Raw genomic sequence first — 27,665 nt, 5'->3', positions numbered from 1 at the left:
TTGAACATGGCTCTCAGTCAGCCTCTCTTAGCCATGACTTGAATTTACTGATGTGGTGCTGGTTTTTCCCAAGATGGGCAAATACAAAGCTGTGCAAAACAAAGCTGGTGGTTTGGGCAGGAGTATTAGGACAATGGCAAAGTTTGATGTGCTCCTTGGGTGAAGTCTGTTTAACTTTTTCTTGTCCCTTAAGATCAGTTCTGTGATTTAATTCAGAAAATACTTGGGGTGCTGTGCAGTGACCCCTTTGGGGTGCTTTCTCCATCACGCTGCAGTGTCCAATGTTGTGCTTGAAAACAAAGACCAAACCCCACTGCTGACAAGTTCAGAGTTCTAAACTCGAATATTCTGCTATTTAAAGTGATGTCACAACTCCTGAACTGAGTAATTCTGCATTGTGATACCTCACACAGATCAAGAGGACTCTTCTGGTCTGCAGTGAGCACTGGGGAGCAGAAGCCTCTTGGGAGGGAGGAAAAAAAGCAAAACCTACTGAGAGCTTCATGAGTGACATGGGTCTGGGAGGAAGATGCTGAGCAGGTTTTGTTTGCCTTGGGAATATTTACATAGAGCTGATCCACTCTTCTTGAAGGAACTTTATCACAGTACTACAGAGAAAACTGTTGGTGCTAAATATAGAGCCTTATTCTGGCAGTCTCATGACTTGAGTTCTGCTTTCTTAATGGGCTTTCTCCAGTTTTTGTAGGTTTTTTGGTAGAAAATCTGAATATTACTCCTCAAAGGGGTTGTGTAACAGTAGCAAGGACAAGAAAGATTAAATTTGGTGAGACCTTGCACTGCAAAAGATGAGAGGAATTTTTCAGCTTCTGCTGTTGCTGTAAAGCTTTCAGTGCCTCAGTATCTTCAGAGAAGATCCCTCAGAGGTTCCAATAGTTCATCTTGATCTTTTGCATCAAAGCAATATCACTATTGCTGGACAGCTTTTGTGAAATGATATTTGTTTCCTTCCTAATAGAGGAAACAACTTAAGTTCCTTAGGCTGGAGCTGTTTACCATTTAGAAAAGTTCTTCTCACAGCCTAAGTCTTTTTTTCTTCTTGCACTTTGAGTCCATTGCTTTTCCTGGTTTCTGTAGATGAGGAGCAGGACTTCCCTCTTTCTTTGAAGAAACCATTTGTGCATTTAGTAGAAACATACCATATCTCACTCCTAGCTTCTCATTTCACTCTGTCCAGCCTGGGCCGCCTCTCTGAGTTACCTCCCCATCCCTCAGAGCTCACCTGGTGACCTGGCTGCCTCTGCTTGTCATTCTGGGGTGGTTGCTCACATTCCCAGCAAGCCTTTCCCAAAAATGGACTTTCCCCAAGCCTTCATCAAATCTGAGGGGATCAGGAATTTGTATTCCTGTCAATGGGTAGAAGTTGCCTTGTTTGTGACAACTGGATATTTATAATTTGTGCTCAGTCTCTGATCCTCTCCATCCTCAATCCTTATCTACCATGCAGCTGCTCAGCAGTTGTTTCTATATTTATGCAGGTGATTTTTTTTTCTCTGAACAACACTTGACCTTGGGGAATTGGACTGCATTTTTTAATCACTTCTTCAGTTTCATTAATTCCTCCCTGCAATAGCTTCCCATTTATGCATGTCTTTTTGTGGCAACAACATAAATTATAGGACTTTCTTTCCACATGGCACTAATACTGAGGCTTCTTTGTCAGCTCTCATTGCTCTTTGCAGGTTCCTCACCTGCCAGAGGAAAAGTGACAGTGGCTCAGCTGGCTTTACAAGTGTCCCTTATAACTGCTATTGATGAATACTTATTTTAAAAATTCTTTTCTTCAGTGTTTCTCACTGCTGAAAACCCTATTAGACTTAATTATTATTATGGAAGACTTGATTTCAGCCTGTTCTCTGGGGGGGATATTATTTTGTGCCTGTTTCCCTGAATAAACAGATCTGGTTTTCTCTCATGGTTTCTGCTCAGCTGGCCACCACCACTGTCAATCTGGGGAGGCTGTTGCTCACTTGCTGCATTAGCTGCCCTTTCAGCAGCTGTAATGTCTCTTATGTAGCACCATTTTCCTTCCTGATAGAATTCCAGAACTTCTCTTTATGTCCCAGGAGCTGGGCTGCCATCCTTCAGGAGAAGGTAGTCTGCAAATGTAGTGTTTTGAACTTTCCCAGCCTCATCAATGCATGTTCTTGACATTACAGTGTTATGTCTCCTCCTAAAACTCCACAGACTGGAACTGCAGAGGCAGGGCTCACCTGGAAAGAGGAGGGGAAGCCACTCAGAAACTCCTTAAAAAAGGAATCCTTACTAACCCCATGCCTAAACACATACTCCTTTTTGCCTTGTCATTTAGTGCCTTTAGTGTCTTTATTTTACTTTGCTCTCCATTCCTGGAGTGTTGCTGAAGGCAATACAAGGTTAGAGGAAGTCCTTGGAGTTGTTATGTGCTCCTACCCATCGTGAGCACACTCAAAACACGCCAGGCAACAGTGTGGAAGGTGCTTTGTGTAAGTAACCTCACTCCTGGCTAACAGCAGTTGTAGTACTTTGATTTGGAGACTGTGCAGTGGTGGTACAAGTGTCTCTGAGTTTTCTTGAGTAGCTTTTAGGGATGCACTTACAAGAAGGGGAGCTTTCCCTTGGGGTATTGCAGATCTGTGAGTCTGTGCCTGTTTCCAGCTCCCTGCCTTTGTGTTTAAGCAGACCCAGAGAGCTGAGGTGTCAGGGAATGGCTTGGACTCAATGATCTTGAAGGTCTCTTCCAACCCTGTGATTCTGAGATTCAGAGATCTCTTGGTGGCTCACTGAAGCTGCTGTTCAGAGAGCAGAGGCACATCTCAAGTTTCTGATCTGAGAGGCTCTGAGCCATGTTCTGGGCACAGCCCTTTTGCTTGTGGAGGAGCAATTGGGCACCAAAACCTACCCCCAGCTTTGTTTTACCCCTTAATTTGTGTGGGACTCCTCTCCCAGCCATGGGCTCTGGGCTGTGGTGACTCAGGAACGGGGTCTGAAATCACCAGGGCTGTTCTGTTGTAAACAGCCTCCCTTTCCAAACAGGCTCCTGACTGGAAGTGCTGCTCACCTTTCTCTGGATGTTGCACATGTCCCATTTTGGAGCTTTTTCTCTTTTCCTCTGGTCAAGCTTCTCAACTCTCAATGCTGGTCTTGTCAAATAACAGTTTTTTTCAACTGCCTCTGCAGGGAGGACTTCTCAAGTCCCAGGTCTGGGCACATTCTGGATAAAATCCTAAGTGATAAATACATAAATTTCATTTCTGGTCTTAGTAAAGTGCCATTGAGACAATTGTGTTGTATTTGCCCTATCGAGTGTGTAAGAGAGATACAAAATTACAAAAAAAAAGGAAAAATAATAAAATAAATTGCCCTATACTACTGTGTTGCATGTTCAAATTTTCAATTTTTTCACAATATTCCAGTTTTATGTAACTGATATTTCTGGAATGTGTGGGGCATCAGATAGGGTCCAGTCATAAATCTCTGTAAACAGCACCTTTGGAAGGGTGTGAAATAGAAGCTTTGCTCCTTACAAAAGAGAAAAGTGAGCTGCACCAGGTCAGGTCTGGATATAATGACAGCACAAACAACAATCTGATTCTGTGATTCTGATTCTTTCCTTCCTGGACACTCAGAGAAGGGATGTGTGTCTAGGGCTGGGAAGAGTGGATTCAAGGTTTCACAGGTGTTTAGGACTTGACAATGAAATGCCACCTTATCTATGCAAATATTCACCCAAGCTTTTTCCTGGTAGAGAATCATTAGCTGCCTCAATTCACTTATTTACTCATCCAGGTAGGAACTTTTCAAAGAGCAGTCCCTCCTGTACCTCCAAGTGTGTGCTGAGTAGGTTTATTAACAGCCTAAGTGCTGCATAATTGTGAAATTAACCTTTGAGTCACTCCCATCTCTTTTCTAATTTGCTGCTGCTGTCAGAGGAATATTCCATGGGAAGCATTGAGTGTTTGCTTTGGGTTTGTGCTTCCCTGGGTGGCTGCCATGGGCCACTGGCAGAGGCAGGATCCTGGGACAACTCAGCCCTTGGTCCAGGGCAGCAGAACCATCCTTCCTTGTCCAAGGCTGGCTTAGGATTTCTTCCCAAGTTGCCAAGGCCTACAAATAACACCGTATGCTATTTTTGAGTATTGGCATAATATTGGTATTTCAGTCTTCTGCAATTTTAGTTGTTCACCAATTTATTAAAATTGAAGGTCACGGGATTGGAGAACTTGTTAAATGATTATTTTAGGACTGGGCTCAAATCAATAGGATGTGCCAACTAGAAATGTTATGCCTAGCAGATGCTGTATAACATTCCTATTAGTTATTAATTGGCTTGGAAATACTTAATTATCTTGTATTTTTCAAATATGGTAAACTAGTTAGTTTTAAAAATACTTTTAGCTTTTTTTTTGCACCCATTGCCATCAGTTTAGCCTGGTATTTCTTCTACTGGTTTAGTTACTTGGTTGCCCATAATTTCTTTCAGAAATCCTGTTGCCTGTCAATTTTTCACTGGCACTCTTGTGGTCCCTTAAGAACTTTGGATTTTTAGTGTCTTATATACCCTTGTTGTATATAGTACATTTTTTCCTCTGTTTTCACTTTAATACTGAACCAAATTATATTTGGCATCTGATACTTGAGTTCCCTGCTTTTACCAATGATTTTGTCTGAGTCAGAGAGAGGAGAATAATTTCTCTTTCTTAATATTGATCAACTTAGTTACTGATCAAAGGAGCTGTGTACTGTGTACTGTGAAAATACTTACCTGGTTGCAACACAACATAATCATGTAGCAGCCATCAATTTTAGGACAATGTGGATTGATTTTTTGTTTCACAATGATTTAAGGCATTACCTTGTATTAAATAAAAGACCTTTGTGTTTAAAAATTTTAACCTGAGCCATTGAGGCATAGATGAAATCAAGTGTTGAGATACTGAACCAAGCTGCCATGGACAAAAAAATATGAAATTCTATGCACAAACTCTTTTCTTCTCCTGGAGTCCTCCTGGGATTTTGTTCCCACTTATTTTCTCTGCTGCATATTTTTTTTAATAAATGTCACTACAATTAACCCTTGGAAACCTCTGAAAATTATTTCCTTTTATTTTTATTCTGACTTTTCTTATTCTATAGCAATATTTCTCCTTTTCTTCCACTTCTTGCATGTGCTACTGTACTCCCCCTTCTAGTTCCTGAATTGATCCCTTTAGGGTAAGAAAGTAAATTAACATTTTTGTCTGTTTTGAAAATGCCAGGGAAATCTGGAAGCTGTCTCCGTCTCTTGGTAGTGGAAAGCTGAGTGCTGGGCTCTGGAGGGCAAGGCAGGGAGTCAAAGCAGGTGCAGCTGGGATTTGAAATGGGGCACAAAGTGATCCCTTTGGAGATGTCTCTATCCCTCCACTCCTGCTTCCCCTTGGGTACAGGAGTGCTCAGGATGCAGCAGTGGTGCTGCCTGGGCAGAAATCTTGTGCTTTGGTGACTTTTAGCTCTTAAAGAACAGATATTTCTGAAGCAAAACTAAATTTGTGGTTTCTTTGATCTTGAAAGTAGGTAATAAGAAATTTGCATTCCTTTTCATTTTCCCTAGCCAGATTTATAAATCTCAATTCAGAAACCACAGTCCAAAATCCAAGCCCTCCTCCCCTCCCTGCAGAAGCGGTGCTGTTCACATGAGATCAAGTAGGCACAAAATCCTTGGTTTTTCAGCCCCAATCTGTCTTGTTGTTACATCCTGGTTAATTTTGGGATGTTACCCACTTTCCATAAGGAAAGGTAGGATTGTCTCAGACATTATTTTCAGATGTGCTCCACCAGAGTAAGTTTGGGGACACCCTGTTTTGGTGTAATTGCTTCCTACTGGTGAGGAAATGGTGTGGTGAAAATACGGGAATTCTGTCTTGTAATAATTTTGAGGCTGTGAATTGTTCAGAAGGAGTTTGAGGCCAAATTGATGAATTCTGGTCAACCCTGAGATGGTGCAATTGCAGAGCTTGAAGCCCAGGTTATCCTTCAAACCTTCACCTTCATTCCTTGTCATGCTCATCCCTCCATTCCTTCCCTCATGTTTCAAAGGTACAAAAAGAAGGCAGAACTTACGCTCCTTCCCTGTCCATATCCAGGTGAAGCACAGCTGCTCTTGTAGGTGGTTACCAGAACTCTGCCAGAGATTTGGGTCTCCTTGCCTCTGGTCTGCACAGGGAAGTGTATTCCACTGGTTTGGGATTGGCACTGGGATTGGCAGAACTTGTGCTCCCTCCCTCTTCATATCCAGGTGAAGCACAGCTGCTCTTGCAGGTGGTTACCAGGACTCTGCCAAAGATTTGGATGTTCTCTGCTGACCTGGTCTGCACAGTGCAGTGTATCCCATTGGTTTGGGATTGGCACTGGGATTGGCACAACTTGTACTCCTTCCCTGTCCATATCCAGCAGCACAGCTGCTCTTGCAGGTGGTTACCAGGACTCTGCCAAAGATTTGGATGTTCTCTGCTGACCTGGTCTGCACAGTGCAGTGTATCCCACTGGTTTGGGATTGGCAGAATTTGTGCTCCTTCCCTGTCCATATCTAGGTGAAGCACAGCTGCTCTTGCAGGTGGTTACCAGGACTCTGCCAAAGATTTGGATGTTCTGCACAGTGAAGTGTATCCCACTGGTTTGGGATTGGAAATGGGAGTGGGTGATGTGCCCCCCATGCCTTACATAGCCCGAGTGAAACTCTGCCTGCTCTGATCTTTGTTCCCGGACCTCACTGGGGTTGAGAGCTTGTCCTCCTGCTGCCGGGAATGTTTGACTGGAGCCGAATGTGGGATTTTGTTAATGCTCCTATTTTTATTTTACTGGTGCTTTTGCATCGCTAATCAAACACAAGCCTCCTATTGTTCTCCCGGCTCCTTCCTCCCGGTCCGTGTTTATATTTAGTTATTTTAATAATAATCCGCGTGGTTTGTAATCCCGTAAGAAGCCGGGGCGGCGGCGAGCTCCTTTTCTGCTTGCCGAACGCGCTCGCTTCCCGCGGCAGATGGCTGCTGTTGGATGCGGGGCTGCTCCCGGCAGCGGCGGGCACCGCGGCCGCGGAGATGCCCGGGCCCGGCGGCGCCGCTCGGGGGCTCTGCCGGCGGTGCCCGGAGCGGGCGGGGACTGCCGGCCGCGCTGCCGGTGCGCAGCCCCCGCCGGGCTCCATCCAGCCCCATTTCCATCCATTCATGAATCCGTGACGTCAGCACGCTCGGTGCTTCTTTGCAGCAGGCTGCAGGATTGTGTGGGTGGAATTTCCTTTTATTTTGCAACACTTCCTTTTTTTTTTTTTTGCCTTTTTTTTTTTTTTGCCTTTTTTTTTTTTTTTGCCTTCCATCTTTTTAAAACAAGGAAATGGAGCATCACATAGGAAATCTTCATCCTTGTGAGTATTTGGGGGGGAAGTGTGTTTCTGTGAGGGGTGTGTGTTTGTGTGTGGTGTTTCATGGTCAGCGCTCCCCTCTCGCCATTTATTTCGGAAGGACAGATGGATGTTGCATTTGTGATGGGAAAGGGCTGAAAAAATGATGCTGAGAAAGGGAAGAGGAAACGTGAAACCTTAATTTATCCATCACTGCATATGAATCTGAGAGCTGGCCTGGCCTTTGCCTGTCGGTGTGCTGGACATTTTTCACTTGCAATTTTGCACGTTATCTTCTTGTGCCCCCCTTTTAAAGGGGAAGGGAATGGCAATGGAGAATGCCTGTATATTCCATTTATATCCAATGACTTAAGAATTACTAGATAGTGTAAAGAGGCAGAATTGTAATTTTTGCTTTTCTGGGGAATTGTAATTTTTTTTTCCTTGTGGGCTAATCAGACAATTCCTCTTGTGTGTTACAGTGTTAAATAATTTAATTTTATTTCTGAGATGAAGGAGGTGTGTTTTTCTTTCAGTCAGCTGGGTAGGAATTTGCTCCTGTATTATTGAAAATAGCAGTTTGAGCTGTCTCTGATGTGCTGAACACAATTTTCACCCCTCATTTTCCTAATAAATGAGGGAGCTGGGAGTACCTTTGCAGTTAACGATACTGTTCACTGGGGCAAGATTTGTCATATTCCTGCTCACCTGAATGGGCATGATGTCATGTTTTCTCCCAATGAAAAGAAGAGCTCCTCTTTATTTTTGTTTTGGGGGGTGGTTTAGGTGCTGCAGTAGCTTAATCATATCAAACCACATGTCTCCCTTAAGTAAATGAAAAATGGGATATTTTAAGTAGATCTGGAGAAAGATGACATCAGGCCCATGTGTTTGGATATACTGATTTTAGCAGTAGGCAATCTGTTCAGTAGAAGAAGATGAAGGAATGTGTTTGGATCAATAATTTTGAGGGAGAAAACATGAAAATGTTTGAAAGGAGAGAGATGCAGTCAGTCTGGCTGGAAATGTGGGCACTTTCCACAGTACCTGCTGTATGGGTAGCCACAGACACCTTGGGATACCCTAGAATGGGGAGGGTAGAGTTGTCACGGGTTTAAAAGTTTTTGTCACTACCCTTTTTGTTGTGCTCCTGAATGAATGTATACGGGTTTTGTTTCTAGAGAGAGGCAGCCCTTTGAACTCTGTCTGTGACAGCCTTCCGCTGAGAAACACAAATCAATCCAGATTTTGATGTAGCGGGGGTTTTGTTTGTTTGTTTGTTTTGCTCTAACACCAGTTTTGTTTTCTGTCTTTGGGGCCTCCAGTCTGAGGCTTTGATCTGGAGCAGTCCTGTCATTCAGATTTGTCTTTGTCCCCTGCTGCCCGATAGTTAAATTTATAGCTAGCATTCATTTTGACCCTTGTGCCTGGAATTAGCAAGTAACTTCTAGCACAGAATAAATGGTAGGGACTCCCACTGTTCCCCAGCTATAGGTGAACTTGGGTTTAATCATGTTTGGGGGCTTTTTGGTTGCATTTTCAACCTCCCTTTTTCATCTCCTATTGTAAAGACTAGGTAAGTTGCTTATCTCCAGTGGATCAGAAAATTGAGTAATGGTTTATTTGAAAATCTCTCCCTAGGTAAGACCTTTCACAATTACAAGTTATTTAAACATGGGTCTTCTCTCAGCAGTGGCAGAATAAGAAAAGTTTTAAGTATTTCCTGTTTTCTCAGGATTTTTTTAATAGCAAATGTGACATGGTGGCTGATTAGGCTTGAGTTGTTCCTGCCTGGTATCTGTTCCAGGCTGGCTGTAGTTGAGACGTGGGGAGTGGATTTTCAAGGGTAGGGCTTCTCAAAATAGCAGAGTTATAAAATAAAACTTTTTAAAAATATATAAAATTAAATCTGGCATGGCTTGTGTGAACAGATTTTAAATCAGTGCTGGTTGCCCTTCAGCTCTGGTCCTTGGGGCCAGGGCAGGCAGGGGAAGGTGCATTGAGCCTTTTAGCCAAGCTCTGACCTGAGGTCTCAGTGGAGGAAGGCAGCAGGAGGTTCACTGCTTGTACAACTTCCAGTGAATTCTCAGCCATAACTGAATCTAAATGAGTCAACTGAGGCAAGTGTTACCTCTGAAGCTCTCAGGAGTTTGGCACTTCACCAAGCTCTGTCCAACTTATGGGACTTTGTCTTTTATCCCTCCTTGGCAAAAATACATCCCGTGCAGAGGCTTTTCTAGGCTCCTGTTTTGTGTCATTGCAGCAAATCAGTCTCATCTCTTGGGTAGTGGGGTATAAATGTTTCACCCAAAACACAGACTACTTAGGGCTGAATACCAAGTTGGCAGCTATGGCTGGGCCATGGGGCAGCAGCTCTGTGTGTAGTTACTCCCACCCCTGTAAATACTCAGTGTGTGCTTTGACCTTTGTGCTCTCTCCCTGCTACAACTTCAGCTGAGAAGTTGGTGGTTGGAGGGGGTTCAAAGGCTTTGGCAGCAGTTGGGTGCAGGCCAGGAGGAAGAGCAGATTTGTCTGTGTAAAGTCTGTGATTTATAACCCTCTGGTGAAGTTGTGATTGTTGGTGCTGTTCCTTCTGGAGCTGTTGGTAACATAGCACCGAGGTGCTGGGAGGGAAGGAAGGAGAAAGTCCTGGCAGGGCTGAGAGGCTGGTGGGCTGGAGGAATGGAGGTCTCTGTGCAGACATTCTGTTCATTCCAGTGATGCTTGTCCTGTCCCCCATCTCTGTTACCTTCTGGAGGACACCCAAATCAGTAATGTGGCTGTACAGCTGTGACTCTCCTGCTGAAACACGGGAAGTCCAGCCTCACTGTCCTTCTGGGCCTGAGGAGATCCTCAGGTGTTGAGCCATCAGCTGCAGCCCAAGAGTGGCCCAGTTGGGGTGTGCTGAGTGCTGGTCTCTGCAGGGTTGGGTGGCAGGAGCTGTGCCAGGCCTCAGGAGCAGGCCCAGGTCAGTGTTGTTTGTGTGTTAGCAGCACACAGAGCTGTAGTGGAGCAGGCTCACACCTCTAACCCTGCACTGTCACTAATACAGGCTTACGAGAGGCTCCTGAGCAGGGCATTGTGCTGCCTCTGTCAAGGAGTAATCCTCTTTGTGTGTATGGGGCTTGCTAAATACAACTTAGTACTGCTGTCATTTCCCTTCCCAGATCTGCCAGCTGGATTTTGAGTGTCCTTCCCCTTCCCAGCAGGTACACCCAGGCATGGACCTGGTGTGGGGTGAAAGGGGCCAGAGCACTGCCCCTACCCCAGGAATTGTTGTACTTTCATGGGCAGCTGTTGAGTTTAGTCCTGGGTGTGAAGCACATAAGCTCTTAGTACTGAGAAGTTTGTGTGAGTAGCATTTACATGTTGAATGTGCTGTGCAAATGTTGAATAATTCATATCTACTATAAAAATAAAAACAAGCGTGGGAGTGAACGAGTTTACCTGAGACCAGTCTGACACCTCACGTGAATTAAAGTGAGACTTTGATTCATTCACTGGATTCCTGAAAGCAGCACTGTGATATTGATCTTCATCCTCAAAGATCTTTCAGACATTAATTAATTTTAATGCTACTCTTTGGAGGAAAATAGGGTGTTACAGTTCTGTAAGGGGGGGAAATTCCAAGATATTGTTTGTTGATAAGACTGGAACATTTAGTGCCTTAATATGGAAATGTGGGGCTGTAAGGCCTCTGTGAACTAAACTGGAAATTTTACTGGCGTTTGTTGTTGTAAAATATTTCAGTTTGAATCCTTAAATCTGTTTTTGTTGTACAGAATAGTAATATAATAACATATAGTAGTTATATAGTAATATGACAACATGTAGTAATTATATAGTAATATAACATATGGATCGATAATAGCATGGGGATTGTCAATGAGGTAAAAGTACAGAACTGGGAAGGATGAAGAGAAGAGAACAGAGCCTGAATCCTTGACGGGGTTAGAAAAGTTGTTTCCTACTATGGAGACAGCTAGAAAGGTGAAAGAGAAGAGTGTAACTTAAGGTCATTTCTACATTTTAGTCTGAGACAAATTTCAGTAGTAACTCCATAGTATAAAAGGCTGATCAGCATTTAGTCTGTCTTTATCCCAGCTGAATGTTTTCCAGTGTTTTTGATGGGCCTGTGGTGGAGAGTGTCAGTGGTGGGATGGTGTGTGGGGCTGCTGGTATTCCCTGTGTGCATGCAGCAGCCATGGGGAGGGGAACAAAGAGCAAATGGGTGACTTAGTTACCCTGATTTTTGTGAGGTACCTGCATGGTCCTTGCTGTGTTCCCCTGCTCCCCAGGGGCAGGTGGCTGTGGGTTCCCCTTTCTCCCCAAGCACCTGGGCTCAGAGCAGGGCTGCTCTCCAGCAGGAACGGGCAGTCCCTGGTCCCTGCAGCCAATACAAGAGTCATTATGCAACACCACTTATTTCCTATGGCATCAGATTATGCAATTTCTGAGCAGAAGAATGCAAAGCCCTGGAAGAACACAGTAGCATTTTAGCAGATCCAAAAATACCTTCTGCAGGGTAGAGGCAGCGTTTCTGTGTGTAGTGCTGAAAATACGCCGTTACGTAAGGTGCTTATTTCCCAGCCGGCGCTGGCAGGGCTGCCAGGTGGAGCAGGACGTGCTCTCCCTGCCACCCAGAGGTCTCCCTGCACTCACAGGAGGCTGGAGGGGCTCTTTGTGTCTCTTCCTCACCAAGATCAATTTTTATTGCCTTTTTTTTTTTTATTCCTTTTGAAAAAATAAAAGAATTGGATGCTTGATTTCGCTTTCCAAATCAAGCACAGCTTCACCACCCCCCACAAATTTGTGACCTTATGCTGAAGGAGGTTCTAGTGAAACATTTGTCGCACATTGCTGGAGGTAGAAATTCATTCCTATGCTGAGAGCCAGGGCAGATGCACACATTGCATGTGGGGATAAGAGTCCCCAGTTCTTTTAAGGTGAAGTCTGCTTTGGAAATCTATTAAATATCTTTGGAGGAGACAGGAGCATGGTAGGAAGGGGGATCTGGTTGATACAGTCTGTTGGGATTTTGGCAGGAATACTTACCAGAGGCTCTTAAAGAGGCTAAACAGCTATTAAATAACCGAGACACCAGGCTGGCAGACAGATTACTGGTTAAATGATACGGAATAAGAGTAGGGATAAAAGGATGGTAATGTTGAAACATTTTTCTCTGCTTTGGAGATGGCACTACTCATACTCTTCCCACCTTTTCTTCCCTTATCCAGATATTTTAGGAATATTCTGTTTAGACTGTGAGACTTCACAAGGAAGGTGTTGAGGGTAATAACTATGGAGGCCACCTGCAGGGAGTAGTGGAAGCCTCCAGTGAACTTGGGTGATAAAATATCAGTTCAATTTAGTGTTGATTAAGCACAATTCAGTCTTAATATCAGTCTCAACAGCCAGAATTAGGCTCTGACATAGCTTTTTCTGCTCAATAATGAGATCTTAGGTAGTAAGAGACCCATGGAAGTTAGCTCAGCATCCTGAGGAGCCAAAATGATCATTGTGCCTTTGTGCATTTCTGTGGCATTCTGTCCTTTTTGGGAATCCTGGCTGTGGTCTGACTTCCTCAACTACCCAGAGAAGCTGCCCCATTCCTGGAAATGTTCAAGGCCAGGTTGGGGTGGGGCTTGGAACAACCTGGGTTAGTGGGAGGTGTCCCTGCCCATGAATTTTAAGGTTTTTATAGCTTTTTTCAACCCAAACTATTCTGTGATTCTATGTTCTATAACTTTAAGGTGATACAGGAGAAATGGGAAAGAGGTGATCAAAGACTCAGAGCAAGTTTCATATGGAGAGTGATAAGGTCAAGTGAGAATTGTTAGACTTGAGAAAGAATGTTGGAGTTGGAGGATGGGATAATTTTTAAAATCACAGCTGGAATTAGAGATAATATGTTCAGGTGCCACTGAAGCAGTGAACAACTGGCTGTTCCAAGAAATGAAGGAATTAAAGGCATTCAAAGTGAAGAAGGGCTGGTGTTACCTTCTACAACACAGAGTTAAGCTACAAAACTCCTTGCCACAGCCCAGTGTTTGCTGAGGTGTTCTGGTTAAGAAATTCCTTGGCCCATTTGCCCAGACAGGCCCAGTGCTTTGTGTGCAGAGGCACAGCCCCAGCCCAGTGAGCTGTGAGCAGGGCAGCTGGTGGCACTGCTGGGGGCAGCTCTGCCTGCCTGCACGGCCTTCCCTGGCTCTGCAGCAGGAAAGGGGCATGGATGGACCTCCTGAGCTTCTGTGGCTTCATCCCATTGCTGCAGCCCACGTGCCGCTTCTTTCTCCTCAGCCAGGCCTGCTTGGGATGCGCAAGGTGTGAAGCAAACCTGCAGCTGGCCCTGCACAGAGCAGGAGTTCAGCCATTAGGGTGTTTCTTGGCTGGTACATGCTGCTATTTTTGTCATTGTCAGAAAGGGTTCAGGCCACTGAGCTAGACAGGGTTCTCTTTCTCACTGGTACAGCCACAGACAAAAGGATAGCACAACTAAAATCGCTTTTCAAAAAATGATATATCTCTGTTTTCAGATAGATGGAATATATTGAAAAGCTAAATAAAATTATCACAAAGTCAGGGTTTTTTTGTGATAACAGAGACTACACACAACATAGTTACATGTCTGTGGTCTCACGTGCTTAATGCCCATGGCTATCTTAATATTCTATTAATGTTTTTAAATTATGATGATGATTATCACAGTTGTGAGCTCTAAGCAGTTGCTACTGCATCACTCAGGTGAGGATTATGGTGTCTGCAGAAGAAAGTTGTCTTATGTTGACGTGGCATCCAAATATTTATTGGAGAGAGGAAACAAAAGTATGTGCTCAAGTCAGGATTCTGCAGGAGGTGCAGAAGTACTGTAGTGTTTATCTGACAACCTGAAGGAGCAGTGTAAAGCACAAAAAAGCCAATGTGACAAGTCTTAACTTTCCCAGGTAAACATGCTGTTGGTTGTAGAGAAATGTTTATATGCATAAACATAAACAGAGCTATTGTAGTGGCAGGAAGTCTCAGCTGGGTCAGATGAAGAATTTTCACTTGTTTTATCAGCCATTGATGATGTTTTGGCTATGTAATTGCACTATTTAAAGATAAGGCTGGGTTGTGGCTGGGCATTCATGTGGGAGTAAGAAGGGAAGAAATGTTCTTCCTTGAAGGAGCAGTGTCCTGAGAAGGAGATTGATGGCTTAAAAACACCCAGGCTTTTGCTTGGGCTACTCCATAGTTGGCTTAAAGCTTTTCCTATAGCCTGGGCTGGGTTATACCAAGTTAATGTGGGCATGCTTCATAGTGGGATTTCTTTTTTTACAACCTAACAAAACAGATAATGCAACTTATAAAAATGTAATTAATTAATGTAATAATGTAACTTTAAAAAAAATTCAACCCTCCTGAAAACAAAGAGTTTGCCTTTTGGTGATGTGTAACTCATTCTCTATTAATAAATCTGCTTCTACTTTTTGTTTTCAAAGCAACCATGCAAAACACAAGCCTATATTCCAAGTAAGGTAAAACATGTGGCAGAAGAGGAGTATCTAATCCATTCATGTAATATTTTCTTCATCAGGAGAGCAGGAAAGAATGTCTGTTGAAATCCTGTATAGTAAAACCACACAGTTCAAACCCCAAGGGTCAGAAGTGACAACAAAAGCTCTGGGACTTGCCAATTCAGCAACTCTCAGTTGTTCCTGTGCTGGAGTTGTACAGCAATGGGAGAGGACTGTGCATCAATGTGTTGTAAAAATTCCCTGTAGAATCTGAGAGAGTCACAAGGGGCAGGAGAACATGATGTCTGTACTTTATAAATATGCTTTTTGTGGTTTTGTTAGATTTTAGAACATTTTTAAAGCTTTGTCACAAGCCACTAGTTGAGATGACACACCCATAAATTCCAATTGTGTTATCAGTGAGGAGATGTGCAGTAACCTTGTTGTGCCCACTGCAGCCAGCAGGAAATCACACTGAGTACCAGGAAGAAGCAAGGGGACTGCAGGGCTTGGCTGTAAGTAGTGACCTGGGCAGGAATCTCCTCTGTCTGTGATAGTTCCATGTCCCAGCTGGATAATTTATGCCAGCAGCTCTGCTTCAGCCCTAAACATGGATCAGACAATTGCTTTTATTCCCTTTGCATGTTGGAAGTGCAAGCAGAGATTATGCTTCACTGGCTAAGAAAGAAATAGCGTTCAAGGAAGCAAACTTAGTGTTACTGGAGACTTGGGCTGTCACGAGGCTGAATGGTGGCCTCTGAGCTTACACCACCTTTCCAGCACACTGACTTTTTGTTTGGTTTGGTTTGTGTGCTGTCTGGAATGCTGTGTCTGATTTGCCACTCAATTTTTAGCATAGGTCTTTAATGGAGAAACTTCAAAGGAGGAGCTTCAGTAATGGTTCACACAAGGCATTGGCTTAACTCAGCTGCAAACCTGACCATTGTGTTGACACTCTTAGGAATACTGAACTTGTATAGGCAGCCACATGCTTTGGTGGCTCTGGGGGAGTGTGAGGACACTTCCTGGATGGCTCTTTCCTGGGACAGGCACAATATCAGGCAAGGTGAGAGGGTGCCTTGGTAGCTCATTCACCCACTTGGTGATTCAGGTAAACTCTCACTTATCTATAGTTTCAGACTGAATTTTGGGCTGTCTGACATGTTGAGGAGCAGCCTCACTCTTTTGAGAAGAGGTGCATTTCATGCTTCTCTTGTCTGAGGGTGGTGGGATTTTGCCTGGAAAAAATACTTTTGATAGAAATGGAGTCATTTATGAGAAGTTGTGATTGTACAAAATTACATCGAGCCTTGAATCTCCTTCAAGACAGAAAAGAAATTTGTTAGTGCAGAGTGCATGAACTCATCAAAACAGTTCAAATCCAAGGGTCTGCCTTCAAGTCTGTGTGTGCAGCAGCACTTTGTGAAATCTCAATCTCTTAAATATGCACAGTCCTCCCACACATGGAGCTTCCAGCTTTTGACTGGGAGGCTGCTGCAGCAGGAGCATCACTCAGATAGAAATAGCACAGCCTTGGCCAGGCCTTTCCCTGGGAAAGCTCATGATGCACATGCAGATCATAGACATGGGATCCCAGGCTGCTTTGTGTTGGAAGGGACTTGAAAAACCATCCAGTCCCACCCCCTGCCACGGGCAGGGACACCTTCCACAATCCCAGGTTGCTCCAAGCCTTGTCCAGCCTGGCCGTGGACACTGCCTGTACCAGGGCCTCCCTGCCCCCAAAGAGAACAATTTCTTCCTAATATCTAAACTAAACCTGCCCTCCTTCAGCTGAAGGCCATTCCACCCTGTCCTGGCACTACATGCCCTTATGAGTACATCCTGAATGGCAGTCTGGATATAATGAAACTTAAAACTTTGAAGAAAATGTTTTTATTTGCCTTTTCTTTTATTGGGAAGAGGTCAACATGAAAAATCTCAGCCTTTTGGTACTATGACTGAAAGAATAGCATAAGCTATGACAATAAAACTTGGGAAATGCTCTTCTCTTGTTTCAGGAGATAGTGAAATCTAAACCAGCCTAATTTCATTGGATTAAATCATATTTTGCTAAAGCAAGAGATTGCACATTGCAGAATTTACTGCAATAGAAGAGAATTAAAAAAATTAATTTCCCCCAACAAGTCAGCACTGATGTGGTGTGGCAGAAACCACTTTCTCCCCTTCCCAGGGTTTCTACACCACTTTGCTTCAAGTTGGCTTGAGAGGAAGTTGTTTTAAAAGGAGTGCTGCTGTCTCATGCTCTCCAAACAATGAGTTTGCTACACCTCTGAAAATTAGGCTGCTTATGTAAGGGCCTAAATAAGGCTGTATCATGCCAGTTTGGAATAATTCCATAACTTTTATATGCCTTCTCTCCCCATGAAGCACATAAAGGGGCATGTAAAGTGGCAGGACACTGTGCCTGAAGGCTTTTTTTATTTGAAACATCTCAGTGTTGGGGAAAGCAATTTGATCTGGGAAAACAGACCTGATATCCCTGAATCTGGGGCTTTGTTCTTGGCTGAGCTGTGTAGTGAAAAGCTCTTCATTCCCTGTAAAACCTTCACAATCAAACATTCCAGAGGCAGAAAACTGTAAAAATGTAAAAGCAAAACCTTACACTGTAGTAGTGTACTCTTGAGAGTCGCATAATAGGAAAGTTATTTTATCCTCCAAGTCTGATTTGATCCTTAATGCACTTCCCAAGGCTTAAATTTGAGACACTGTGGGACACTGTTACCTCAAATTCTAGCCTTTACATTGGAGTTTCCTGCAGGATACCTGGCTGATGTTTTATTTGCATTGCTTAATATTCTATGTTACAAAAAGCAGATTTCTCTGTAGGTGCAGTGGTCACATTTTGCTCTTGTTTAAACAATCACTTATCACTCCCTGACTTTAGGTGATGAGCTGGGGTGTGCCCAGGAACACTGAGTTGGGCCTGGCCTGGTGTTTTTCTGGAATTCTGTTCAGGTCTGAAGCATCTTCTTATCTCTGACAAAGTCTGTGATAATAGAACAACTGCTGCTAGTAGTAATTGTACTCTGAGGTCACACTGCAGCTTCCCACGCTGCTGAATTGTCATTGTAGTGCTGGTCACCAGCAGGTCAGGAATAACCAACTCTCCAGCTTCCCATATGGGTCTGATTCAGCTCCTCTACTGGTTTGGGCTGTGCTGCAACCTCTGCCTCACTTGCTGTTTTGCTTTCTTTTAAAGAACAAAGTTTACAACCTAAATAAAGCTTTTATGCAAACCCCATGTGGTCAGGCAGGATACAGGAAGGTAATCCAGGTTCCTGGCTGTTCCTGTTTGCTGCTGGAGAGGGGCTGAAGCCCAGGGCTTTTCATCCTGTGGGCTGAAGGGCTTATCTCTCCTCTCTGCAGTGACCTCATCCTGAGGAGTCATGGCACTGAGCTGTTCCCTTGCCATTGGCTGTGTCCTACCTGGCCACCTCTTTCTTCCTTCCAATGGCTGTTTGCAGAGCCTGGAAATTTGCACCCACTGTAACTGATCTTACTTTTTAACAAAGTACTTTCTGTTAAGGCCATTTTTTTTACCCCACTCTCAGCTTCTCATGGAATTTAAAACTGGACTTTGTTCCGTGGTGCAAGCTGAATTCACTTAATTGCTTGTGGCCCAGTGTTAGAGCCTCCTGCTCCAGAAGGGACTATCCCAGAACTGTTTTTGTGGTGGGCAGCTCTGGCAGCATGACCCCCAGCCATCAGCCTGGCTCTGTGGGAAGGTGGCACCACCATGGGTTGTGGAAAAAAGACCTCAGTGGAGCATGGAGCAAGAGACGGAGGCACTTCTTAAAAGGGATCCCAGCTTTGGTTTTATGTGCACCCTCCCAGAAGCTCCTGCAGGGGAGAAGTGGAGAGCAGTGCTGGGAGAACAGCAAGGAGGGTCTGCTGTTCTGTGAAACTCAAAGTTTTACTTGCTTATGAGGATGGCTTGGATGTGGTTAGAGAATTGAACATGTCTTGCCACAATGGGCATGGAGGGTCAATCAAAGGTCCAGGATGGTAATAACTAGGTGGGGCTCTGAGGGAGCAGCCACAAACCACCCCTTGGTGGAATCAAGGAACCTGTATCACTGGGCTTTGTTTCTTTAACACCTTGTGTTGAGGGTTTGCAGAGGGATCCTGAGCTTGTGGGCTGTGCCAGGCCCAGGAACAGTGGTGGGACTCAAACCACAGCTGAGCTGGGGCCAGCTTCAGTCTGGGAATGCTATGGGAACTCTCTGCAAAGAATCTTTCACGATTTTGACCTTTCGGCTCTTGTTGAAAATTGTGGTGTTTGTTTCCTGGGCAATTCCTGCAGTATGTTACCGAGAGTATTGCCTGAGTGGAGTTTCTGTTGGAACCATTTATTTGTTTCTTTTAGGGCAGTAATTATTTACCAAGTATCAGCGGCTGTCTGGAAAGTCTAGTTAATTATCAGCTCACCTCAGTGAAACCGCAGGTAGTGAAAATACTTCAATAAAAAATTGAAAGTTGTTCTTTTTTCCTCTTGTTTCAGCTACTGGGCCCACATGTCACATGTGAGTTGTGTCCTACAGATGCTCTGAGCACCCCGTCGGGCCGTCTCCTTGATGCACACTCACGGCATCATGGCCAGCACCCAGGAGCGCCTGAGCCTGTCTTCCTCTCCCAGCTCCATCGGCAAAGCGTTCTGTGAGGACAAGGACTCGGGGAGGTTCCCCGAGGAGCCCCCGGCCGCCGGCAGCCGCCCGTCCCCGGAGCTGCTGGAGGACGTGCGGGAGCGGGGCTCGCTGCCGGCCGAGCTGCTGGAGGGCGTCAGCAGCCCGGGCACGGCGGCCGTGCTGAGCAGCGTCAGCGAGGACGCCCGCGACCACTTCGAGAACAGCGTGCTGCAGCTGCGGGAGCACGACGAGCCCGAGCCGGGGCTCCCGCAGGGCACCCGCAGCCCCGGCGACGGCGACACCAACGGTGCTGGCGACGATGTGAAGGTGCAGTTCAACAGGACGGGCAGCGGCAGCGGCGGCTTCCTCGAGGGGCTCTTTGGGTGCCTGCGGCCCGTGTGGAACATCATAGGCAAGGCCTACTCCACGGACTACAAACTGCAGCAGCAAGGTGAGGGGAAGCACTCGCTGCTTTGGGTGAGGTCAGGCAAGTGAGCCTGGGCTCTTCCCCAGCTCTCCACGTTTTTGGCCTTTTTTGTCTTGTCCAGCCCTGCCACAGGTTTCCGGGGTAAATCCTGCACTATGGAGCCAACAGCCATCACGTGTGGCAAAGGCAGCTCGTGAGGTGTCAGGATTTCTAGCATATTAGAGTGACCCCGAGAAATGTTCGAAAGTCTCTTTTCCCAGCCCGGCGCTTGAAGGAGTCAGGGCTCTTCATTTCTCGGTCTCAAGGTTGTTTATTGTTTCTTATCTATAAAATTCTTTCTCCTGTCCTGCCGAGGTCCATCACGCAGAACAGTTCCAGGCATTCTGCCTGCCCTCGGGGTGGTGTTATGTCTTTATACTAAAAACTACATATACAATGTTTACAATTACTTTCCAATACCCATCACCTATGTTAGACAGTGAGCTTCTACTCTAAACCAATCCAAAAGTGCCAACATCACAGCAGAAGATGGAGGCCAAGAAGAAGACTGAGAAAGGCTGGACATGCCCAGTTCCCTCCATCTGGCCCCCTGAACCCCCATACCAGAAACCCCAAAATCTACTTTTCCACCCCATGATAACTTCACTATTATTCTACCTAAACTGTTGTGGCTTGCAGATCTTCATGTAAGGTTGGTAATTTGCTCCATAGGTCATAATCAAACCTACAGGTGTTTTGGGCTCTGTGCCAGGGCTTCTGAGCCCCCTGGCAGGGGTCTTGGCCATCCTGGACAAGCCAGAGGGATGTTCTGGGTTCCCACAGTGAGGGAGTCACAACCTGTTCAGCCCCATGGCTTGGGCCATTGTGACAAGGCCTGAATCTAAGCTGAGCATGGGGATCAGAAAGAATTGTGTTGAAGTACTTGATACAATCCCTGTGTTAATTTCTAATCCCTGTGTGAATTTTTATGCCAGATGGAAAACACTGACATAGGCACTTCCACTTCAGAACCTCCAGGTGAAGGCTGTCCCCGGTTGACCACCAAATAGCAGGAGTATTGCTTCTCTTTTAAAAAGGGTTTTATTTCTTTTCATTCAGGAGTAATTTTCCTCTTTAAAATATCATTTAGTACTTGTCTTTCCAGAAATATGTTCTTCAATATTTATACCTTTTCCATTTGGATGTGTAAGCATAAATGTGTAAGTGTATGTGAGTATAAATACATATAAAATCTGTAGCTTGATAATAAGTGATGTCCCAGTTGACTGCATATATATCTATATAGCTATCTCTATATATATTTTAGGGGGTACTGAAAACCAAAGAGCAGAGTATGCTCTGCTGTTGGTGTCTGATTTCTCCCTTAGCATAGGGGGAGGGAGGTGGCAGATGGGAAAGGAACAAGCTGTCATTAGAATTAAGGAGCTGAAATGGTTGAGGCTTATGGAAAATGGGAACAGCCTGGCCATCGCAGTACCATGGGGCAAAGTCTCCTTTGAGCATCACTCAGTCATAATCAAATGGCTTTTTGGCACTGACAAATTACAAGATACAAGGTCAGAAACCTGTCTGAGTGGTTCAAATCTAAACCCCAGAGGGATAGGGAACAGCTCCTAATATGAGGGAACAGAGCTGTTAAATAACATGTTGGATGAATTTGCCTTGAAATCAGCTTTCTAGAGTCAGTTGTTTCTAGTTCATAAGCAAGCAGGAAATGCATCTCTACATTCCAGGTGTCTCCTGAACAGCAGCTCTCTGTGCAAGGGTTTGCTTGCTTTGAAATTCTCTGGCACAGTTGGTTGTGTTTTGTTTGCATGTTGTAAATTTGGTGTGGCACATGTGGTTCAGACTATAAATAAAAACAGTGACAGAAATTCCCTGGGGAATTAAGGCTGCTGGGGTGATTGCACAAAGGGTGAACAGTTTTGGAAGGGCTGTCTGGGTGGGGAGTCTCCCTTGGGAATGAAAAGGAGGTTCTGAGCAGTCAGATGTTATTCAGAGCAGGCATTGGGCAGTGTCTGTGTGACAGTGCTTTGGGTTGGATGCTCAGTGTTTGTAAGGGAAGCTAAAAATTTCAGAGGAAAGGCCACAGGTGCAGAGTGGCAGTGGCTACTCCCAGCAATTCTCTGTGTGTCCCACACCTGTCCCCACTGCTGTCTCTGAGCCGTCCTGTGCTGGTGTGTCCCTGTCACCTCAGAGTGGTGGCTTTGGGAGAGCTGCCCGTGGGACAGAGAGATCCCATTTCCATAGAGCAGGGTCAGCAGCTGCACTGGAGCCCACAGTGCAATCTGTACTCTGGTGACCCACTGGGGACACTCACACACCAAACTAAAAGATGGAAGCACTAATGAATGAAAAGGAGCAGCTGAGAGCAGTGCTGGGGCTGGAGGGTGCACACAGAGCTCGTTCCTGTGCACAGGGTGTCTTGCTGCTCCCTGTGGTGGGAGCATGTTCAGAGCCACACACCCAGGGGCACTCTGCTGTTTGCTGCTGGCATCAGGCCCTTCTAAAAGGGCAGATTTGAACTGGCTACAGATGTGGTAAGGCTGAGGATTAATTGGGATCAGCTATATGTAGCTGTGTGGTTGAGCTGCATTTTCAGTGTCTTCATCGTTAGAAAGGGGAGTGAAAAGAAGATTTAAAAAAAAATTATTATTTTTTCTTCTGGAGCTCCTCTATTGTCTTATTTTGGTGACATCTGTTACCCTAATGGCAGTACTACATTTCTGTTACCCAAGGATAAACCTTTTCAAACTGCTTCTGTGCTGAAACTTGAGGATTTTGTGAGAATATTCATGTTCTCTTTTCCAGATGATCTCATTCTTGCTTCTTGCCACCAGAAAATCATCTTTGTGTGCATTTCATCAGCTACATACAAGCCAGCAGTTCACTAACTGATGTATGTGATTATTTTTATTTTTGCCGTCTTATAGCAAGAGCACAGAGGATGCATGGATTGTGTTTGTGCAAGTGCTGTGTGGCTGAGGAAATGTCTGGGGCTCTTTCAGCAGCAGGGAGAGGATTGTGGTGGCTTTTCATTTCCCTGGGAGCTGCTTTACAGCTTTGGGCTGCTGCCATGGATCTGTGCAGATGATTTTTTCCTCCCTTCTTTATGAGACAACTACTTAAAGCCTCACCCAGGAGTAATCCTTTGTGTTAGGCTGAATCAACAACAGGGGTAGGAGTCCAGTTTGGATTTGCAGCCATGTGGCCCTCCAGAACTTAAAGAGGAGGGAACGACTTTTTACAGCTGAAAGTAGTGATAGGACAAGGGGGAATGGTTTTAAACTAACAGAAGAGAGATTAAGATTAGATTAGAAAGAAATCCTTCCCTATGAGGGTGCTGAGGCCCTGGCACAGCTTCCCAGAGCAGCTGTGTCTGCCCCTGTATCCCTGGTCCAAGGCCAGGCTGGATGGGGCTTGGAGCAGCCTGGGATAGTGGGAGGTGTCCCTGCCTGTGGCAGGATGTGGAAGGGAATGGGCTTTAAGATCCCTTCCAACCCAAACCATTTTATGTTGCCTGCAGGTGCTTTGTGGTACTTTCTGCGGCTCCCTGGTGTCCCTGCCCACCTGCTTTGGCTGCCCTGCAGGCCATTCTTTGGGACATGGTGGTGGTGTTGTGGTTGCAAGTAGTAAAAGACATGGGTCTCATGTCCTTGAGCCCATATTGCCTGTGGAGCTTTGGCTGTGACTTGGTGAAAGAGGGAAGAGATAAGAAGAGCTTTTACATGATTCTGCATTATCTTCTTGTAGAAATTACTGCTTGAGTGTCCTTCCTGACACCCAAATGTCAACAAGAGGGATCTGCCTGTCCTTCCCTGCAGGACACGGGCTAGGCAGAGCCTTGGTCAGCTGGGAGCTGCTCAGGCTCTGTGCTGGTTGACCAAGTGATGCCAATCACTGCTTGGTGAGGAGTCATTCCTGTGGGGAATGTTTGCTTTTATGTTGTTCAGTGCCAGCTGATTATCTGAGGTTTAAGTACTTGGGGTTTGACCCATAAAATCCCTCCCTCCTATGTTTTTCCAGTTGTTTACCCTGATTTCTAAAGGCTATTGGTGAGTGCTTTCTGGGAGACACACTCAGTTCTTTAATTTGCATCTACCAGTTATTTAATTGGGATTGCGGGGACTCCAGCACTTTAAAGCAAGACTTGTTTGTGTTTCCTAGAGACTCATAAGACTTCCCTGCCATTTCCTTTGGATTAAGAAGCTGTGTCCAGGAGCTGCTTTCACCTTCCCTTTCACAAGTTGTGTGTTTACCATCATTGTGAGAGTTTTTGTGTCTACCTGGAGAGCAGGGTGCCTGTCAGAGTGTGCTTGTGTTGAGGGGGTCTGTGTATAAACCAGAGATGCTTCTTGTCACAGTGCCAGTGCTGGAGAGCAGCCAGTGCTGGGAAAAGCTTCCTCCAAAGAGATTGGTTCAATGGCTCAGGCTGCTCCTGCGTTTCTTCCCCATGGGAAATAGATTCTCATCATTCTACTCAAATGGTTCTTAATCACCTCAGAAACGCAAGTTCATGTGCAATTCCTGCTGCTATTACATTGTAATTTATTTAGGGGAAGTACCCCACTGGTTTCTTAGGGCCCAGAAGAGTCTGACTACTGCATTGTGTGTTACCTGTGGTTTGGCTCTTTGTTCTTCTTGATATTCCCCAAGATGTGGGATATTTCACTGTCACTACACTGAAACCTCTTTCCTGAATTGTGCCCCTGACAGTCAGGATGCAAATGGAATATGGGAGAGCATCTGTGTTCTGAAATAAACACGAGATGACTTTGCAGAAAGAACCACATGAACTTTTGCTTACTTTGTTTACAGCCTCTCTCAGCTTTTGCCATTGAAGAGGGAATATTAGAGGAAGGTGATATTACCTGATTGGGAATACTAAGAGCAAACTAGGGTTCCAAGGGGATACAGTTATCCATTAGTGCTCACAAACTGTAAATGCCTCATGGAAATGAATGTCAGTATCCTGTACAGGAAAGACAGACTTCCCACAGGTAAGGATGGAAAGAGACTCTGGACAACGGGGAGTGGCTTCCCACTGCCAGAAGGCAGGGATAGATGGGATACTTGGGAGAAATTCTTCCCTGTGAGGGTGGTGAGGCCCTGGCACAGGGTGCCTAGGGAAGCTGTGGCTGCCCCTGGATCCCTGGAAGTGTCCAAGGCCAGGTTGGACAGGGCTTGGAGCAACCTGGGATAGTGGAAGGTGTCCCTGCCCATGGCAGGGGGTGGGACTGGATGGGCTTTTAGATCCCTTCCCCCCAGTCCATTCCATGATTCTATAAAAGAAACAGCTATTTTAGTACAACAGAATAGTTTTGATGTTGCCCATATAAAAATACTGTTCATCAACATGCACAAAAATCACCTCTATTTGCCACCTCCTTTCAGAAGTGATGCATGTGTGAATTAAATTGAAATACAGATCTTCTTGATTTAATCATGAATGAATGAATTTTATTAATGATCTAATTATTTTCTTTATTTAAAATCTCGTAGTGTTTAAATGTCCAAAGATTTAAATGCCAGTCTGTGTTCAGAGCTGTGAGCAGATCCATGAGCATGGAGCCTTGTGTCTGGGAAGGAACATCTTGCTGGGGGTTGAACTCTGCCCTGCCAAGGGGGAGGGAATTTCTGCTGGGGATGAACAATGTTTTTGTTTTTAGTTCAGTGAGCAGGAGGAGTGCTGGGGTCTGGCTCTAGGGGAGAGCAGCTTTTCCATGGCCATGCCAGGGGAGCACAGGAGACAGCAGCCTCTGCCTGCCTGTCCCAGGAGTGATCCCAGGGAGAGCTTTGAACTGGGATCAGCCCACAGAGAGATGGGATATACAAGTTTCCCTTCAGTGATAACAGTATCCAGAATGAGACACTTTGGCATAATCCCAGCTGCAGCCCTGGGAACATCCCAAAGAGTCTGGATGAGACAGCCTTTGTAGTCATCTGAAACAGAGATCTGTACAGGTGTGTCTTTTATTTCAGAAATCAGTGGGTTACTTGTTGGGATTGCTGCTAAATAATTTATTCTGCAAATGTAGATCTTTATTGAATTACAGTAAATAAACAGCTGCCTGCCTTTTATCCTGCTGTTTGTGAGATTTAAGGTAATTTCAAGTGACTGACAGGGAATAGGGCTTTCTGTTCTGATGGGTGCAGCTCTCTTGAAGCAGTTTATACAGTGTCACTGGACCTCTCCAGCACTATCCCTACAAATGTGTGTGGGTACCAAAGAGGAGGAATTGCTTAAGGTTGTTTAGCCTGTTTGACACTGATATACACAATGTTGTTGTGGGAAGGACCTATTTCTGTGCCTGCTGCTGGTGGTTGATATGCTTTGTGTTGGCTATCTTGGTGGTTGCTGCTCTGTGTTTTACAGCCTGCCACCTCTGACTTTTATTTCCTATTTTTGTTTAATTCAGGGAGTGAAAAAGACCCTCAATATTTTTAGATCACTTGTGAATGTTAAATGTTTCTTCTAATCTATGCTTTTCAGTGGAGTCACTCACTTTGTTCAGTCTTGGGGTAGAGGATCTCCTCCCAAAATTACCAGTCCAGGGTCCCTGCTATGGTGAATTGCTGCCTGCCAAGCTGAGTGGCTCACACAAGTGGTTACAGGGTGGTGAAAAAGCTGGAAGGATGGGAATGAGCAGGCTGGAGGTGGCTGGGTTGTTGGGCTGAGCACATGCAGTGTGTGCCAGGAGCAGATGTCACCTACTCCCTCCAGAAGAGCCCACCGTGTGGTGCAGGAGGTGGCAGTGCTGCCCTGGTGTGCTCTGACGGTTTCCATGTTCCTGACCTTTTCCATTATCTGTTGTTTGCCCTGTGCCCAGACACGTGGGAGGTGCCGTTCGAGGAGATCTCGGAGCTGCAGTGGCTGGGCAGCGGGGCTCAGGGCGCCGTGTTCCTGGGCAAGTTCCGCGCGGAGGAGGTGGCCATCAAGAAAGTGAGGGACCAGAACGAGACGGACATCAAGCACCTGCGCAAGCTCAAGCATCCCAACATCATCGCCTTCAAGTAGGTTGTGACCCTTGTCAGGAGCTTTGCCCAGGCAAGAGCCATTGGCTCAAGTTCTCTGGGAAGGCTTTTACAATCCTGTGTCTAGGACAAAGTGATGGTCACCCTTCCTGTCCAGCTGTCTGTCTGCTGCTCCTCACTGTGTGTTGTCTTTGCCAGGGGAGTTTGCACGCAGGCCCCGTGCTACTGCATCATCATGGAGTACTGTGCCCACGGGCAGCTCTACGAGGTCCTGCGGGCCGGCAGGAAGGTCACCCCGCGGCTGCTGGTGGACTGGTCCACGGGGATTGCCAGCGGCATGAACTACCTGCACCTCCACAAAATCATCCATCGAGACCTCAAGTCACCAAAGTGAGTCTCAGCTGCTTAAACATCCCTTAGTTTGGGTTCCTCAAGTCACCAAAGTTAAACATCCCCCAGTTGTGGTTCTTCAGGTCATCAAAGTGAGTCTCAGCTGCTTAAACATCCCTCGGTTGGGGCTATTTTTTCCTTTTCTTGAGAAATAGTTTAAAGTTTGGTCAAAAGGCTCTACTATTTTTTGCCCCATGTTGACTCAAAACTAGTGAGAGTGAAACTATTGCAACTTGTTGGCACTTAACAAGAGTGGAAATTTTACTGGTATCTTCCATGATAAATAGCAGTCAGGAGATATTTAATGATCTGATGATATCTGGTCTTTTTGGAAAGTGGGATATTCTGTTGCCTCCTGC

At 45.4% G+C, this 27,665-nt stretch overlaps 1 protein-coding gene across 4 annotated transcripts in view; it reads left to right on the top strand.

The window, feature by feature from the left end:
* Positions 1 to 27,665, top strand: part of MAP3K13 (mitogen-activated protein kinase kinase kinase 13) — a 69,174-nt gene that overhangs the window by 27,693 nt on the left and 13,816 nt on the right. For 3 of the 4 annotated variants that reach the window (XM_071437329.1, XM_071437335.1, XM_071437330.1), the window contains 3 exons: positions 19,391 to 19,965; positions 26,772 to 26,955; positions 27,115 to 27,306. In XM_071437329.1, the coding sequence (XP_071293430.1) occupies positions 19,464 to 19,965; positions 26,772 to 26,955; positions 27,115 to 27,306 (878 nt within the window). In that variant the 5' untranslated portion in view covers positions 19,391 to 19,463. Of the gene's footprint in view, positions 1 to 7,273; positions 7,397 to 19,390; positions 19,966 to 26,771; positions 26,956 to 27,114; positions 27,307 to 27,665 lie in introns of those variants that run through there. The other variant, XM_071437331.1, reaches the window with a different exon arrangement.

Source organism: Agelaius tricolor, unplaced genomic scaffold (assembly GCF_023055355.1).
Source record: "Agelaius tricolor isolate 1412-34295 unplaced genomic scaffold, bAgeTri1.0.p SCAF_12, whole genome shotgun sequence".
Lineage (NCBI taxonomy): Eukaryota > Metazoa > Chordata > Aves > Passeriformes > Icteridae > Agelaius > Agelaius tricolor.
Note: the sequence above shows the minus strand (reverse complement) of the source record. Positions and strands in the feature narration are given on the sequence as shown.